The sequence below is a fragment of the Haliaeetus leucocephalus genome, unplaced genomic scaffold (genome assembly GCF_000737465.1).
Source record: "Haliaeetus leucocephalus isolate CR32 unplaced genomic scaffold, Haliaeetus_leucocephalus-4.0 Scaffold395, whole genome shotgun sequence".
NCBI classification, from domain to species: domain Eukaryota; kingdom Metazoa; phylum Chordata; class Aves; order Accipitriformes; family Accipitridae; genus Haliaeetus; species Haliaeetus leucocephalus.
Genome location: NW_010972831.1, coordinates 4540941 through 4555290, shown reverse-complemented (window position 1 = coordinate 4555290; position 14350 = coordinate 4540941). Strand labels below are relative to the sequence as shown.

Sequence of the window (14350 nt, the reverse complement as noted above, 5' to 3'; positions counted from 1 at the left end):
TGTGTGCGACTGGGGAGGCTGATGAAAGATTCCTGCCCATCAGCCCTTTGTACTGAGTCTCGTCGGCAGGACAGGTACGGCATCCACTAGAAATAACAGCAGACCATCTGTGTTTGTACAACCGCCCAAAACTTGTCTCCACTTTTAACGAGTGCCAGCTTTAGTGGCTAGAGAGTTGAAACATGTTGACCTAATTTTCTTGTCACCTCGATATTGGCAGGTGATGATTCTCAGTTGTTTTCAGCAATGTTCCGTGATCTATGAGTAATTCCTTTAACAACACAGACTAAACCAGACTTGCCATTTAATCGGTGATAGGTCAGTGTTTAACCGCTTGATTGTTTTTCTGGAAATGTGACGTGTATATCTTGAACACCACAGTATGCTTGTTAGCGAGCAAGATGGGCAGAAGAGACACTCAGAAAAGGTCATGAGAAAGCAGACTTTGTTGTTGCTGTACTGCAAGGAAAGTAATCAGAAGTGTCTCAAACATCATTAGTTTGAAAACTCTGACTAAATTCAGTTACCTTTAAAGATCCCAAGCTTAAAACGTCCCTGAAAATTAATGTAGATTCTGGTATAATGTATAAAAGAAACTATACTTGATACATGTGAGCACAGAGAGACGATAAGCTTAAAATTCACAGAGCAATAGCTCTTTCTGGGCATTAGAGCAGTAATTCAACTGTGTTCTGGTATTGTCTTGGAAAGTTTCTGCTTCACTGTATAGTCCAGGCTGTTCTTGCTGAGCTGCCATCCTTCTGGATGCATGCATTTGAAATCATAATAATGATCATGTGGATACCTTCTAATTTGACTGTAATTTAAACACTGCTTTCTCAGCTCCCTGGCCCTAATTGCAACTCACTGAGGCAGCCAGCCACACTCACCATGCAGACTGGAATAACTGCCTGCTACCAAACAAATGTAAATTAGGAACTGAAACAACTGCTTTGCTGTGCTTTGCAGAATGAGTACTACAGGTAATGGATCACATTCAAGTGGTAGAAGTCCTTGGGTTAGTTTGCATCTTTTATCTTCCCTGTGGGCACAGTACGGCAGGACTTATTAGAGCTATACAAAAGAAACCAGGTCAGGTTTAAAAGAACTGCATGGTCCACACTACAGTTTAGTGAACTCAATTTGCAGAGCAAGGCTACCTCAGAGGCTAGATACAGCAACCATGTTTGTGCTCTGATCATTTCTTTCTGGGCAGTGATGGCTTCTGTGCTGATAGCTGCTCACTCTTGTTATGTTGTGCTAGTATTTTTGGCTCTTTGCCTCTGAGATTCCACTGGGATTAGTAGCATGGAGATGGTGATTACTGCCACAGAAATAATAGGAAGAAAGTCACATTAAAAAACATGAAAGGGAAAGAAGGGATCCTTTCAAAATGCATGGCAAAGATAGGACTCGACTTTATATATTACTCTACCCGGGAGGATCCATCATAGCTCTTCTTGACAGAGCAATAGGAAAATGAAATGTCTTCTAGCTAAGAAGTAGACACATTTCTTTCCTCATCCCTGAAACAGCAGCTTGCCTGCTATTCTCTCAAACACACCATTGGTGTTGAAACGTGCTCTGTAATTCCATTCTCTTAGAGGTAATGACATTATTAGCATGACATTGTAGAGCACAGTTCATTCTGGGTAGGCATGCTGTAAACATCACTAGAGGAGTGCTGGATGGAATATATAATTTATGTAGGGGAGAAAACTGTAAGATTATGGCAACCATTTGCTGTGTAGTAGCCAGCAACTGGCTATCTGAGGTACTCATAACAAGTACCATACTTTTTGGATGAAGCCCTAGTTTTTAGCAATAGCTTATGCCATTGATTCTTCAGCTCCTGCAACTTACTGGTTTTCTGATAAGTCTAGCTTTTTTTTTTTTTTTAAAGGGCATGCAGGTGTATTCAGAGGATGACAGATAGAGTTTAGAGCTGCTGAAAACCAAATTATGGCTTTTGAGTTCCGTTTCCAGCTCTGTAACTGACTTACTGTATTTTAATTTCCTGTCCATAAACTGTGGTTGAAGTTCACAGTACTTTTCTCAGAGAGGTTGTAAAGATAGATTATTTTGCATTTTAAATTTAAACTATGAGATTTATTGATAGAAGCCCTAAAGGTGTATAAATTAATGCAACATAATTAACACATTATATTACTATTGTGCACATTTATTAAGGTCAATCTATATCAGGTTATCTTTGCTGAAATACAGCTGAATAGACAAATTAGCACCCAAACATTCTGAACGTGCTGTGGGAACAGGTAATGACCAGAAGTACTAAAGAGCGTAGCTAACTTCTCCAGAATCATCAAACTTCAGCCCCAAGCCATCAGGTTAGGTCATTTCATTACTAATTAGCTATCAGCTCATAGGCTATTGGCTATATCTGTGTCTAAGAGCTATGAATTTGAAGACAATGCAGCACTTATTTTTCCCTAAAATAATGCCGAGTAAGCACAAAGATAGTATCTAGAGTCATGAAGAATAAAAAGAAAGCAGTGACCCAGAGAAATACCAAACAGGAAGCATCACCATATTGAAATTAGGTTGATTGCTGCTTTGCCTACCTTTCCATAATCACAATCTAGGAAGAGATCAGCAAACATTTGCCTCCACGTATCATGTCTTATTGCTTCTTGGAAGTCATCAGCACACTGACCGAGATGCTTCAGGATTTCTTGGAACATGTCATTTGAAAAATGTTCAGTGTAGGAATGGACATACTATGGAGAGAAAGCAGCAGTGTAAATGGTTAGCTTTCTTCAAGTATTTTCACCCTTATTTGAGCTCCTAAAAACCTGTTGCATGCAATGAAATAGATAGGAATTTGTAGTTGAATCTGCTAACATAATGCAGACTTGGTGCCTGGACGCTACGCTGCCTACTTCGTTCTTTCTTTCAGAAGCAGCAATATTCTCCAAATAAGCCTGAGACACCGCTGTGCTAGGCACTGCACAAACACGTTGAACAGTTCCTTTCCTGGCCCAGAGTCACTTATCATGTTGAGTGGTTCACAGATGCTGGATCAGAATCCCTCCTATGAAATGTCATTGCTTAAGCTAGGTTATCTCAGGGAGGATATAAGTCCTCAATGGTTTTCTGTAGCATTTAGTATTCCTGACTTTACTCCCAAGGAGGCATTTTGAGCCATTATTTTTTGCAGAACTGACAGTCACTCAACTCTCTAATGCCACAAAATGACCATTGCCCATGATTTCAGTGTTTAGAGAACCAGCCTGGATACAATAAAAAAGGAAAGAGCCTTTTGAAAATGAGCCTGCTGTCACCTAAGTAAGTCCCCTGACACTGGGAATACTACTGACTCGAGATTTATTTTAAGTTCAAGCCTGGGAGACACTTTAACACTTTGGATTTATAGCCATGTGGTTTTTATGAGCAAAAGCAATATGGTTCTAAAAATGTGGTGTGCATGACATAAATAATAATGGCCATCAGAACAAACCACAATCCCAAAGCCTGTGCCGAATTATTACAGCAGGTTTCTGGAGCCAGCCACAGTAACAGGGAGCCCATACAGTTAAAAGGAAGAATTTCCAAAACACAGAATGTTTCCCATTATCCCATTTTTAGAGTATGGATACCTGACATAAGTGCTAGAACGTCTTGGACTTGTTGAAATGCCGCACAGGCATTAACAAACTGAAATATTAATATATGTTATTATTATTCATGTCTATATTGCATAATTTCCAAATATATGGGACAAGTGGAGAAGAGAGGAAGAGCAGAAAAGCAGCAGCCAATGGCCTGAGGGGTGGCTGGTGGGAAAGGCGAACTCCTAACGCAATGTGTGGTTTTTCTGCATTTCAGCATAAAAAGAGAGGCTGTAGGTGGGTTGGAGAGAAGGTGGCAGATCTGGGGCTACATGTATCTACTAGCTTTTCAGAGCTATTACCTGGAGCCCTGTGACAGATGAACCTGAAAGATGACAGCAGTTGGGAGGAGGCAGGTTGGACAAGCAGCTTGTTATTTTGTATGTCATCTTGATGACACATCCAAAGGCTTGTGTATTAATACTGCTGTCTAACAGCTTCACAGAAAATTTTTTAGTAGCGTATGTTCGGCTCTGTGGGCAGGAGGAACTATCATAGTCATAAGCTTTTCTTAGCTGATGTGTGTAAAGCACTCTACTGTGTAAAGTACTGTACACATAATAAGCACACATATATTTATTATTAACCAAGAGATTTTGACACCCATCAGAAGAAAGCTGGCACACGTCCTTCTTGCTATCCGGTGTGAGACCTCACTGTAGTTTGTGAACACATTATCATCAACAACAATGGATCTTTGCTTTTTGTTCCTACTGATCTCAACAGAAATCGAGTAAGCCACGTGCAGTCATGGAAAATAATTTCACCTTTAAAGCCTGATTCTGACCTTATGAAGGCAATGTGAGTATTTCCCTTGGTGTAAACACCTTTGTGTCAAGACTGCTGGGGGGTCTGCATGTTAGAGTACACAGCCAGTGAAATAAACTATTAAGGACTGGTCCCTGGGATTTAAATGCTTTTAATATAAAAGACTCCACGAGCTTGTCACGAAGGATGTAAAAATACAACAGCCACTCTTTTGCATGTCCGAAAAAAAAACCCAAACCCCAATAACAACGTGTGAGGTCTCTCTACTGAGTTTCTAACAGCCTTTAAGTAACCCAAAGCTGTACTGAATTCAAGGGGAAAAAAAGCACCATTTAATTTTAAGGTCCATTAAAAAGCAATGCTTTCCACATGTGAAAGGGCCTAGACCAGTGTGGAGAAAGATCATCTCTCTTTCTGATTTTGGTGGATGATGCAAACTGATGAACAAAGGTAAATTGTAGCTGAGGATTAGAAGCAGTCCTGTCCTGAGAGCAAGGCCTGTGATTATGGAACAGTTTCCCAAGGGAAGTGATGAAAGCCTCATCATTTGATTCAATTAAAAGCGGGCTGGAAAAAGCATCAGAGAATATATTCTGAGAACAATGTTGCACTGGCTGGTAAATCAGACAGCTTGACAGTCCATGTCTTTTGTACTTCTGAGCTCTGTTGTAATATCTTTAACTGAGTTAAAATAAAGAGTACACAAAATATATTTTAAAACATTTTTCTAATGCTAATGGAGCATGAATTCATTCGGTGCTTGTACATGTACCATAGGGGTTATGGATTGATGCTTCGTTGCAGTGACAAAAGCAATTCTCTGGGCTCCCATTATCCACAACAGTTTTCTTAATTAAATGCAGTTTTTCAGAGGTTAAATTTAAAAATACCTCATTTCATGCTTAAAAAAAGCCTTCAACAAGTTATCATAAAAATGCATCTCTGTGCAAAATACGAAACATGTGAGTCTCCTGAGAACGAAGAAGGCACAAAAATCACACATGGTTGCTTGAAATTAGTCTCTGCACAGCTGCTTTATACTCTGTTTTTAATTATTGTAACAGCACCCACTAGCACTGCTGCAATTGAGGGTCTGTCATTATTTCTATTCTAAACATCCCTTTTCACAGGTTTAATTACCCAGCCATAAAATTTAGCTCTGTCGTGGGTAGAAATGGCTGGCAAACTCTTGGCCTGGAGAGTTTTTCAGTAAATATAGTTTGAACAGATTGGGTTGTTTTCAAATTGATGAAGAGTAGAGTAATGGAGTGAAACTTCCAACTACATTTATTGATTTTGGTGAGTTAAAAGCACACTTCTGATGTTTCTCAATAACAGCTTTTGATTTTAAAACTGTGTATTTTTCAGCCTGGTTATGCTTCTCACACATTTATGACACTTGTTGCAGTTTGGTTATGGTTCAAGCCAGTAATGGTTCAAGCCAGTAATGGTTCAGGCCAGTAAAGGTTCAAGGCAAAAACAGTAGAGCTTCTCATCCCAGTTCATCACTTGTTGGGTTTTAATGTGGTTAATAGAACTTAATCACAAATAACAATACTTCGGGGACAGTACTAATTACCTCAGGCTAATGGTTGTATTGGGACACCAAACCTCCCTTGAGCAGCCAATGCACAATCTGAATTCATAAGTGATTCAGGGCTTTGGCATTCTAGAAAGGGACTGAGAGGGATGTCCTAAAAACCACTGCTTCGAGGGTAACTTCTCAGAAAGCAGCACAGGCTGTGGCTCTGAGGAAAACAAAATACTTCCCCCTTGCCGGCGAGAATGGAAGCGTTGTGATAGCAGAGGATGGGTATGGGGATGGACCATGAAATGTCCTGATACAACCAGTTACATGGGATGCTGGAGGAGTGAAGCCCTTCACTTACTCATCTTAGCCATCCCCAGGGAAATGCTACTAGTTTGTGATAAACATCATATTCTGAATCGGATGCTCTTATTTAATTTCTCACCTCTGTGAATTCATCTATGTTTACTTTTTTTTCCAATGTCTCTACGATTTCCAGCTTCCTGTCACAGATTGCTAGTAAAAAATGAAGGGATACTGGTTTAGAAAGCATACAGTTGTGGTTTAGCATATTGTACACATTTTTTTGCACACTGTATGTTACATTAACTTTCTTCTCATGCTGGATTACATTTATTTGAGGTTATCCTACACAGTAGCTGAAGCATCTGACTGTATAGAGGCTACCTAAATCTGATTCTTACATATTTCTCTTGCTGAGAATGTGCACTTACCTATTCAGAACTGTATGGTCATATTTATTCTTGACATATGTTGGTGCAAATTGCAATGACTTTAACGGTACTTACAACTAATTATGTGAGGGAAGAAATTATTCTTTATTTAACAAGCAGATAAAACTGCCTTAGAATTCTGGGGACATGGATTCTGCTTTGCAAGAGTGGAATCTGAAAATCGTAGTAATTTTCCCAAGAAGATCTGTGGGAATATTTTTACTGATGACAATATTCAAAACTATCTTTTGGTCAGCTTCTGGGCTGCTATAATGGAACTGAGAAGATATGTCAAATGTCTACATAGATTTCTGAATGAGGTCCTTGAGCACAGACATACTATTTCTGTCGGGATTATTTTTCTATTCTTTCTTCTACAATATATCAGGAGTAATGAGAAAATTCACCATAGAATGCATTTCTCTCTTGTTGGTTAAGACATTCCTAAACTGTACATTATCTTTATTAAACTATAAAACAAAGCTTAATGTTCCTTTAGTGTATATTGGATGCTATTAAATGAAATAAATCAAGAAATGGAGCCACACTATTAGTGAAATATGACATAAAGCACCTCCAGCATCTGGAGAGCAAGGATCTGGACAGAAACTTTCTTCTCAATCTCACGTCCCAGCATCCGTTCACACTCGAGAACCACAGCCACCACAGCAGGAGCACAAGGGCTGCGTTTGGCATTCTCACAGCATACTACCAATATAGGACGATTACTCAGAGGAACAATTCTGTAATACAGAAAGGGCTGAGCAAGGGCAAGCTCTAGGCAGAGGTGACTCCAGCAGCAAGCAGAAATGCACTCTCGAGGTTCCCTGCTTATCATCCCATCCTCCAGCAAAGGCAGATTCGTTATTATTGATGATTATTACAGGCTCTTGATGTAAAGGGCTGGCAGCAGGCTGTATGTTGCCACTTCAATGTTCCTGGCTCTATCTAGTCAATTATCATTATTCGAGGAGGTCAAGTGTAAGCTATATAAAGTGGACAGGAATTATGTAAATCTGTCTGTGCTGATTGCTCTGGTACAGAGGGAGGCCCTTGTGCTATGTGTCACTGGCATGCCAGGGACTGGCAAAGGGAAGAGCTAGACAAGATGGGCTATTTGTTGGAGTGCAGGGTAAGCTTCAGCATTTCCCCTGAAACTATAAGAAATAACAACACTGTCAGACTTTAATTTTGTTGATCCTACCTTTCCTCCACACCTCCCAGTATGCCAAGCTGCCCATGGGGTTTCCAAGACCCCCCATGAGATGAACACCATCTGATAGGGCAGGTGAAGGAGGAGGTTGTTGTTACACTGATTCTTAAAAACAGTGATAAGCACATGGCAATGCCTGGCTAGTGCAGGACGTAAGTGGAAAGCACCTGCATCTGATCTTTTTATCTCTCTGAAAGATTTAAACTTATTTTCATTCTTTTCAAGATCATATTAATGAATCACATGGTGGTTCAGTCTCTTTCCAATCTGTCTGAAGATTTGTGGTGCATATCCTAGCTGGTGTAACTACCCTTAGAGAGTCTTTCTCTATTATCAAATCCATTTGCTGTTTGCTCACAGTTTGCATCAGAATTCAGACCACAGAAATAAAACTAAAGGAGACACATCGAAAACTTACCTTTTCTCACATCTATGGGAGCAGAAGCAATGACATCTGGAAAAGACCTCAGGGCACTCTGAACCTATAAATCAAGGTAATAATAGTCAAAGGCCTGTTTCATGCAGACAACGGTAGGCAATTACTAAAATAAATCACCCAGAATAATCAGTTGTACGGGCCAGCCATGCTTCTTACCACACATAGGTGGGCCCTGTTAAATGTAGACCTTGTCTGTGTTGTGCTGTGTGTAATCACAGGCCAATTTCCTAGGGGCCTTGTGTGACTTGTAAGAAAGATGCTTGTGCCAAGAGATGTATGACAATTACTGCAAATCGCATCTTTTATGAGCTGCAGTATCAATTTGTATGAGTCCCAGGGGTAGAAAGAAGATTTAATGGAGGCCACAGAAAAGCAAGGGTGGCTGCCCCAGACCGTTTTAAGGGGATTCTGAGGGATAATCAGCTGCAGAGAAGGACATCCAGTGATGAGGTACATATCCAACAACCTCAGGAGTATCTGAGTACCTTAGGGGGCATTTAGCTTCCCAGGACCTCTGTGAAGAACGCATTGCAATCCTTCCACGTGCTTGTGGGGAATCAGTGCTTGGTGAGGCTAAGTGGTAGACAGCGACATGCACCCTGACCCTAAGGGATGTCAGAGCCATTACCCATCCTTGTGCTCCACGCTGCCATGCCAGGGCAGATGACACTACCATAATCTTCCTTTTCCTCCTATCTGGAACAAGCATAGCAGTGTGTTAACAAGGATCTTGCCTAGTTACCAGTGCAACCGGTATTCTGCCACTGACATCCACTGTCCACTCCTTGAACTGAATTGCCAGCACCTCCTTTCTCATCTCTTTCACCTGTGACTTCATATTGTCCACCTGCTCCCTGTCCTTACGTTTGTTCTTTGCCTCCACCTTCATCCTGGCCAGCCTGTAGGACATGGGAATATGGTTTAGAAAGATACCATCATAAACATATTTAAGATATATAACAGATTAAGCCTACCCTGCAGAACAAAAGGAAAGGAAATAACTTCTTACTGAAATTCTTGTCCTTCTAGTACAAGCAGATTTTTTTCCAAAGAAATACTTGATGTTTGAGGCACAAAATTATTAGTGTGACTACTGGACTAGATATTAGTAATCTGCTTTCCAGAAGGCAGCTCCAAGGAGGTGAGAGTATTTATATTCTGACGTGTATCATCTCCTGAAATCTAGTGTAACTATGAATCTGAAGAAATAACCTCTGAGTGTCAGATACGTGCTTGTGGACAGAGCCTCTTGTAGAGTACGCAGTAGACATTTAAGGGAAAATCATCTGTACATCTCTCCTAGTTTGTGTAGTTTCAACAGTGATAAATTTTACCTTCACATTTATAGTAGTATTAATCATTTATTGTGTAGATGTCCTTCAATTTCCTTTCAATTTTAGCAGGAAGAGAGTTGCCTAATTTTGCTACACTTGATTTACCAACAAAATTGCATCACTATGCATTTCTCTCAAAGCCTAAGTACCATTTCACATAAGCACTTCACTGGCAAAGAACAATGTTCAATGAAATTTCTTAAGCAGTGTCACACAATAAAGTCCTTACTGCCTCAGGACAGGGATAATACACCAACCTCTGTCATTTTGAACACATGGCGTCTGCAAGCTTGGACTAAAAGTACCTCCCTTTCTTCTTCCTTCCGTTTTCTTTGCTTCTCTAATCACCCAGCCATGTTTTTCCCAATCCTCCATTTTGCACAACAAAACAACTGAATCAAATTGATCCTGTAGAACTCATCTGATTTGGTTTTGACTTTGTTCATTTATGAAACGGAAAAAAAAAAAAGCCCTTAGGAAGTTCAAAACACTTAGAGCCAAAGGATCAGTTCATATGGGGAGCACAGTTCCTGCTCACGCGGGCTGCTGGAATTGTCTGCATTGAGACAGCTGCCCTGCTCACCTTTGCGGCTCTCCCTTACACCCTCTTTTGTATTGCTCCTCTTTTGTACCTGAGAACACACTAGTCCAGAAACTATAATTTAACTAACGATTTCTGCTCACTTCTTCCCCCTGTTTCACACATTGTGAAGATGGGCTCATCCTGTCCCTGCTCTCTTCTGTTGCTATGGGGTCATCCTAGACATTATAAAACAATGATACTTTCTTTAATGAATAGAAAGGCCTGTTCAACACGTTACACCAATACATTTTGATCACAGTCAGTTTTATCACTAGGTGCTTGTTCTTCATGGCCACTTACCACGGAAGTTTTTTAATGAATAACTGGGTTCCTTAATCAGTCATGGGCCTTGCACAAGTGCTTGCTGAGGCAGTTCAGCCACCGGCACTTTGATAGCGGGGAAGGGTAAAACAATTTCCTATCTTCTGACTCCTCCACAGACACAGCAAAGAGCAGGTATGTAACAGGTACCAAGCTAAAAGGACTAACAGATTTTTTCTCCAATGTATGCTACAGACGGAAAGAGAAAACCAGACCATTTCCAGCTGCAGGTCGTCCTCAGCAGCGCTCTGCAAGCTGAAAGCAGAGCTAAGGCCATACTAGGAGTTGACTCTGGCGATTAATTTGGGCAGTGCCCAGCACACGTTACAGTGCGTGCTGCACCTGCGCTGTGCTGCAGTTTTGCATTTATTTCCAGGATCCTAAAACACCAGGCAGCTGCATCCTCTGCCTGGTGTCCCTGGAGCAGGACAAAATGCTTCCTCCCTAGACAATAATGGCAAAACAGGCTATAGCAGCGCTGGGCACCCGTTTCAAAGTGAGATCATTTCAGTATTAGACATTTCCAGAAAAGATGAGATGGCAGTGAGGGTGACTTGTCCCTGCGGAATGAAACATGTTTCTTCAGGAAGACAGCCGCCTAACTCCCACACAAGGATGGGTGACTCAGACGGAAGGACTACCATTCCTGGACAAATAAAGTCTCTGTTTCAGGTATCAATCCATTTGGATGAGGAATTTCTCCCATCTGTTCTCCTGCATGCCTTGACTCACGGTCAGGTGGCCGTTAAGGAGAGACCGGAGGAAGCCTGAGGAGAGCTCTCTGAGGACTGGTAAGCTTTAGGTAAGAACCTGTGGTGAAATCCTGCCTTTCCTGAAGGTAATGTCAAGGCTCCTGGGAGATTCATTGGGGCCAGAATTCCACTCCTCATCTTTCTGGTGCTTATATGAGAGATTTTGAGCACAGACTGGCATCTCTCGTAACATTTTTTTCCTGTTTAGAAAGCCAGTGACTGACATTAGGAGCCTCAGTGCTACATGGTGTCGGTAAAATCCTCTGTGCTGCTGTGGTTTAAGAATCCTATGCAAATCCCACAATACAGCCATCACAAATATGTAAATCCTGAGCTGCTCTGAATGCAAATCCCATGATACTACTACCAGCGGATATGCAAAACCTGCTACAGCTATGGCTACATAAACCCCCGTGGCAGAGCTGTCTACAGAGAGATTGATTTCTACAAGTCTTGATAGCCACTTCCTTTGCATCAGGTCTCATAGCTACAAATTGAGAACCTGTCTCCAAATGTAAACATAGACTTAACAACCAAGGCCAAGATAACAAGTCACTGGTAGCCAACACTTTGCATTCTACAGGCAAATCTGACCTCTCCAGAAATAAGCTCTGATTCACAATGAAAGCAAAGAGTATTTTAGCAGGAAAAAAAACCCCAAACCCAAAACCAAACAAAAAACCCAACCCAAAACCCCAGGAAATTTTATGTATTTTAATTCAATTTCTTTTGCAAAATAAAAATGATATATGGTTCTGAACTTCCTGCATCCAGGTGTCCTTCTGTGAAGCAATATGAATGGTGAAACAGTCCCCAAAACAAAGGTGTGGCAAGGCTGGCATCCTAAACATTCCCCCAGAACAGTCTGTGCTTGAGTGAAAGCTCACTGAAAAAGAAGATGTTTCCCCAGATCATTTGTTTCAGTGGACTGGCATTTAAAAAATAAAAAATAAAATTGAAAATCTTTTACCAGCTCCAGTCGTACTACTGTATGTCTGCTTATGAAGAAAAACCAAAAAGCTGAGCTCTTACACACTGACCACGATCAGTCAGTTATAATTTCTTTTATCTGTGGGGAAAAAGGAGGTTAAGTGACTGTATGAAATTCACTTATCACACTGCTTTAGTTGTATTCACACAAAGCATGTTCCTTTGAACTGTAACAGTATGTGGAGTAGAAATGTAGAGAGAGAAACTCAGAGCAGTAGAGAGAGATTTAACACATTCTTTTATTCATTATAGTACCGGGAACTTCAATTATCTTCATTTAGAGTTTATGCATAAGACATGTCAACATTTTACTTCCCTAATTCCTGACACTGAAACCCTGAAACCAATTTTCAAGCTGTATGTACTATTTATGCAAATAGAAGAGACAGCCATTCAAATAGAAGTCATTATTCTACAAACACAGATATAGTATAAAGTGATCTAGTAGTGAATGAGTAATTTTGACATAATTCACAATCACCTCTGGGCCATCTATAGACACAAATGTTCACTTCTATATTTTTCTGAATAGAGCAATGAAAATGAAAGCATTATTGTTCACCTAATGCACTCACATTCTAACCTTAGCGTATTGTAAGATGCCATGGAACCCCCTTCCAATATTCAATAAATATTACACTAAAGCACTACACAAAGTGCGTACACTTGCCTACACAAAGGTAGGCAAAGCATCATATTACACTGAAATACACCCCAGAAATAAGCAACATAATAAAATACAAACCAGTTTCTACTTTAAAGGGAAAAAAGAATCTGAATGGAAAGCCTAAGTAAAAATTCTAGGAGAAGAAGTTTCTACAATGTGCCAGGACGATATTATTGTTGGTTTGGTCAAGAGAAACCATTCTGAAGGAGGAAAAAAAGGTTTATTTTTATTAGGTTTGGAAGAATATAGAAGAAATTATCTGAAGATTCCATAGACCTTTGATACTAACAGCTGTCCTAAAGAACTGCTGTCACTAACCTAGACCGGTTTGAAAGCAGTTTGCATTTCACGTATGTAATTAAGATAGAGTCTCAAGAGGAATTATATACTTGTGAAGGGCAGAATATGCCTTAAACAGGAATAACTAGTGTTTCATTTTGTGTGACATGGTCTGGCATTTGTCTTGCTTCTCGAGTTTTTATGGGAGACAACTACCATCTCTGGCACTGTACTCCACAAGGTTCATTTTGTTTGACACTTTGCCAGCCAGGCTGCAGTCACACCATTCCTTTTGTAAAACAGAGACCAAGACACCAGCTCTGGTCTTGTGACCAGCCACACTTTGAACTCTCTCACCTCTCTGATGTTGTACCTGGCATCTCAGTTTTTAGCTCCTCTGTGACCATCTTCATTCCTCTCAGGTATGGGCTTGGTTTTGTAGAAATACTATACTGAGGATTATGTCTCATCAGATATTCTCCAAGAAAACAAATGGGATTAAATTTGGTTGGTTCTTTGTCTGGTGAAAGCACATTCTTTCTTTCCACTTCCATTAACAGTTTTTCCATTCCTGGGATTAATGTAGGTAGGAGTTTGTCAAGCAAATAGATGCGTGTATCTAGTGACTCTTTCTCTTCACTGAACCACTCTTTGGACAGCCAGTCACAGGGTTCCCTCTTCTTTACCTTTTCTTCTTTTGCCTTTTGCGCACGAATCATCTTCACCTTTGTCTCCTGCAGACTCAGACACCTCTGCTGTACTTTTTCATAAAAACACTCTTTCCACAGAGCATAATTATTAAGACATGGCAGCTCATCATTCCCCTGGTTTCTCTTCATTTCTGTGGCAGTCATATTCTTACCTCCAAGTTTGGGATGTTTTAGACCTGCAGTTTGGGCTGCTGCTTCTGGCTGAGCAGCCATACTTCAATCACTGTGACACAGAACAAAAGCAGCATGTTATATAATGCCAAAAGATGCAGCAGTGTCCTAGCAGATGACACAGGAAGAAAGTCTATTGTTAGGAATTAACTAATATTCTTTTTCTATGTTCCTTTTTATTCTGTTACTGCTGCTTTGTACTCTTAAAAAAATACAGGCCCTTTACTTCAAA

The 14350-nt window shown here is 40.5% G+C and overlaps 1 protein-coding gene across 1 annotated transcript in view; it reads right to left on the bottom strand.

Annotated features, from left to right (window-relative positions):
• Nucleotides 1-14091, bottom strand: part of EFCAB5 (EF-hand calcium binding domain 5) — a 33807-nt gene extending 19716 nt beyond the window's left edge. Inside the window, exons 1-5 of the mRNA XM_010573943.1 lie at nucleotides 13595-14091; nucleotides 9054-9210; nucleotides 8291-8354; nucleotides 6371-6441; nucleotides 2583-2738 (exon numbers count right to left, since the gene is read on the bottom strand). Of these exons, the coding sequence (XP_010572245.1) occupies nucleotides 2583-2738; nucleotides 6371-6441; nucleotides 8291-8354; nucleotides 9054-9210; nucleotides 13595-14091 (945 nt within the window). The remainder of the gene's footprint in view (nucleotides 1-2582; nucleotides 2739-6370; nucleotides 6442-8290; nucleotides 8355-9053; nucleotides 9211-13594) is intronic.
• Between the last annotated feature and the right edge of the window lie 259 nt (nucleotides 14092-14350).